This window comes from Rhodamnia argentea, chromosome 6, assembly GCF_020921035.1.
Source record: "Rhodamnia argentea isolate NSW1041297 chromosome 6, ASM2092103v1, whole genome shotgun sequence".
In the NCBI taxonomy this organism is placed as follows: domain Eukaryota; kingdom Viridiplantae; phylum Streptophyta; class Magnoliopsida; order Myrtales; family Myrtaceae; genus Rhodamnia; species Rhodamnia argentea.
In genome coordinates, this window is record NC_063155.1 from 12,882,499 (window position 1) to 12,884,921 (window position 2,423).

Genomic DNA, 2,423 nt, shown 5'->3' on the forward strand with positions numbered 1-2,423 from the left:
TGACAAATCGAGGCCAACTGCGCTAATGAGTCTCGCATGTATATAAATGAAGTATGCCTAATTCAAAAGTTAGATGCATATTTATCACCACCCCTCAAATAAAGAGAAAAATCAGATCCACTCTAAAAATTTGCTTCTAACACTGCTGCCTCATCCTGCGAGTCATGGACATACATGCACACGTATCTGCGTTTTGACCTACCCTGGCCCACAAGACAAAAACATGTGAGGAACATATATGCACACGTAGAAATGGCGAAAATGGAACTGGGGCCCGGAACCGGTCCGTTGACCGGGTCCACGGTTTTTACCCCTTTTTAAAAAAAAAAAAAAAGGGAGGAGGTCCAGGGGAAAAGAGCTATTGGGCCTAGGAACCGGCGGTTTCGAACCGGAACCAGAACCGGAACCGATGGTTCCAAACCCAGAACCGGCCACGTCTATGCACACGTATCTGAGTTTGGACCTACCCTGGCCCACAAGACAAAAACATGTGAGGAACATATATATAGCAATAATATATTATTCGAATATAAGGCCACCATCGATTGGGCCCCTGGGTTTCGTCAAATCCGAATTCCAAAAGGCGTCCTGGCCACCTGGACCTCAAGTTGCACAAATTCGTTTCGTCTCTCTCGAACTTTCTAATAGAAAGACGTCAAATAACACAAACCCTCCACCGTCAGATACGACCACCCCGAACTTTTCATCGCCACCGGTCTATCTGACCAAACCTTATATATACCCTCCGATCTCCAACGTTTGTTTGTTGTCATTTATCGAAGAAGCTTTGCGCGCAGATCATCTTATTCTTCACTTCCTCGTTTGGTATAACTCATCTCGCCATGGAAGGGTCTTCTTCGAGAGGGAGTCGGAGCGATGAGAGCAACGAAGAGATTGGGAACAGGAGGGGATCGGCAACGTCTCGAAGTGATCCACCCCGGTACAGGGGGATCCGGAAGCGCCCTTGGGGCAAGTTCGCTGCCGAGATCCGGGACCCTTCCAGGAACGGCGCCCGCCTCTGGCTCGGGACCTTTGAGACGGCAGAGGAGGCTGCTCGAGCCTACGATCGGGCCGCCTTCGCCTTCCGAGGCCATTTGGCCATCCTCAACTTCCCTAACGAGCAACAATACTATGCTCAGAATGACCACAATGTTGCCAGCCACCGCAGTTCTTCCTCCACGTCCCCGTCGCCGTTCACTTCAGCGGGTTCGTCATCTTCCACGGTGTCAGCTCCCACCAGGCCGTCCAGAGATCCGATCGAGTTGGAGTATCTAGACGATAAGTTGTTGGAGGAACTTCTGAAGTCGGACAGCGACATGTAAAGGTTAATGCGGGTAGGTGAGTGCATATTTAGGGTTTCCGAAAGTTTCATAACAACAAATCGTTTTGTTTCTGGCGTTAGTCGTCTCCGTCGGCGAGAGATTTCACTTGTTGAAAAAGATGGAGTGGCGTTTCCCCTGCAGGGTTTATGCATATTTTGGTTGAATAAATTACATTTGGCATTCTTCAAGACTGTATTCTTCTTTATTTATTTATTTTGGTAGTACTTCTCTGGGTTCTTGCAGCCAATTGAAGCAGTAGAATTCATACAACCACAGATTTCTGGGATGCTAAAGTTATTTCATTGCAATAAACTGTTGCAGTATATCTTAGGTTTCTAATGTTAAAATACCCAGGTACAGCTCCCGAAATCGTTTCGTAGTATCTATTCCGGAAGAGCTTCTCTGTATTTGAGGACAGGTCGATGTAAATCCAGGCCGAGCTAGGATTTTGCATTTGTCTTTTAGGTGCAATTAATAAACAATATTTTCTTAATTTTTAGTGACTCGGGCGCTTTGAAGCTGAAACAAAACTTTAGAATATCCCAAAATTATTGTGGTTCCTTTATTTGAATGAGACGTGATGGGAAAAGTCGACCGAGAACTTTGAAGAATTGTTCTTCATGTAGACCCGAATTTGCCAGTCTTTTAGGGTGCGCATGAAAACACTTCTCCATAAGAAATCAACTTCTGATCATAAGTTGGTTTCTCTACTTCTGCTCAAAAGTAGTATTTAACTTTTCTACTACTGTTCCGGATTGACTTCTAATTAGAAAAATTCGTTTGATAACAGTTGAAAATTTCTACTTTGAAACATTATTACCAAAATCTTCGGCGGCGATGGTCGACGGTGGTGGTGGTCGGTGGCCGCGGCGGGCGGTGATGACGGTGGTCGGCGGCGGCGGCGGCGGCGCGTGGTTGGTGGTCGGCGATCACAGCAACGGTGGTGGTCGCGGTGGTCGGTGGCGGCGGTGATCGGCCATGGCAGTGAGGGCCGTGGTCGGCGGTCGGCGATCATAGCAATGGTGGTCGGCGGAGGCGGGTGTGGTCCAAGAAGTCATTCTGGAGGTGAGAAGTTAAAATTTTTTGCTTTTCAAAATTGGC

The 2,423-nt window shown here is 47.3% G+C and overlaps 1 protein-coding gene across 1 annotated transcript; it reads left to right on the forward strand.

Annotated features, from left to right (window-relative positions):
• The first annotated feature begins 778 nt into the window (after nucleotides 1-778).
• LOC115731209 (ethylene-responsive transcription factor ERF098-like) lies at nucleotides 779-1,869 on the forward strand. The gene has a single exon (XM_030661848.2). The coding sequence runs from the start codon at nucleotides 843-845 to the stop codon at nucleotides 1,320-1,322; it is 480 nt and encodes a 159-aa protein (XP_030517708.2). The 5' UTR covers nucleotides 779-842; the 3' UTR covers nucleotides 1,323-1,869.
• Nucleotides 1,870-2,423: the final 554 nt, after the last annotated feature.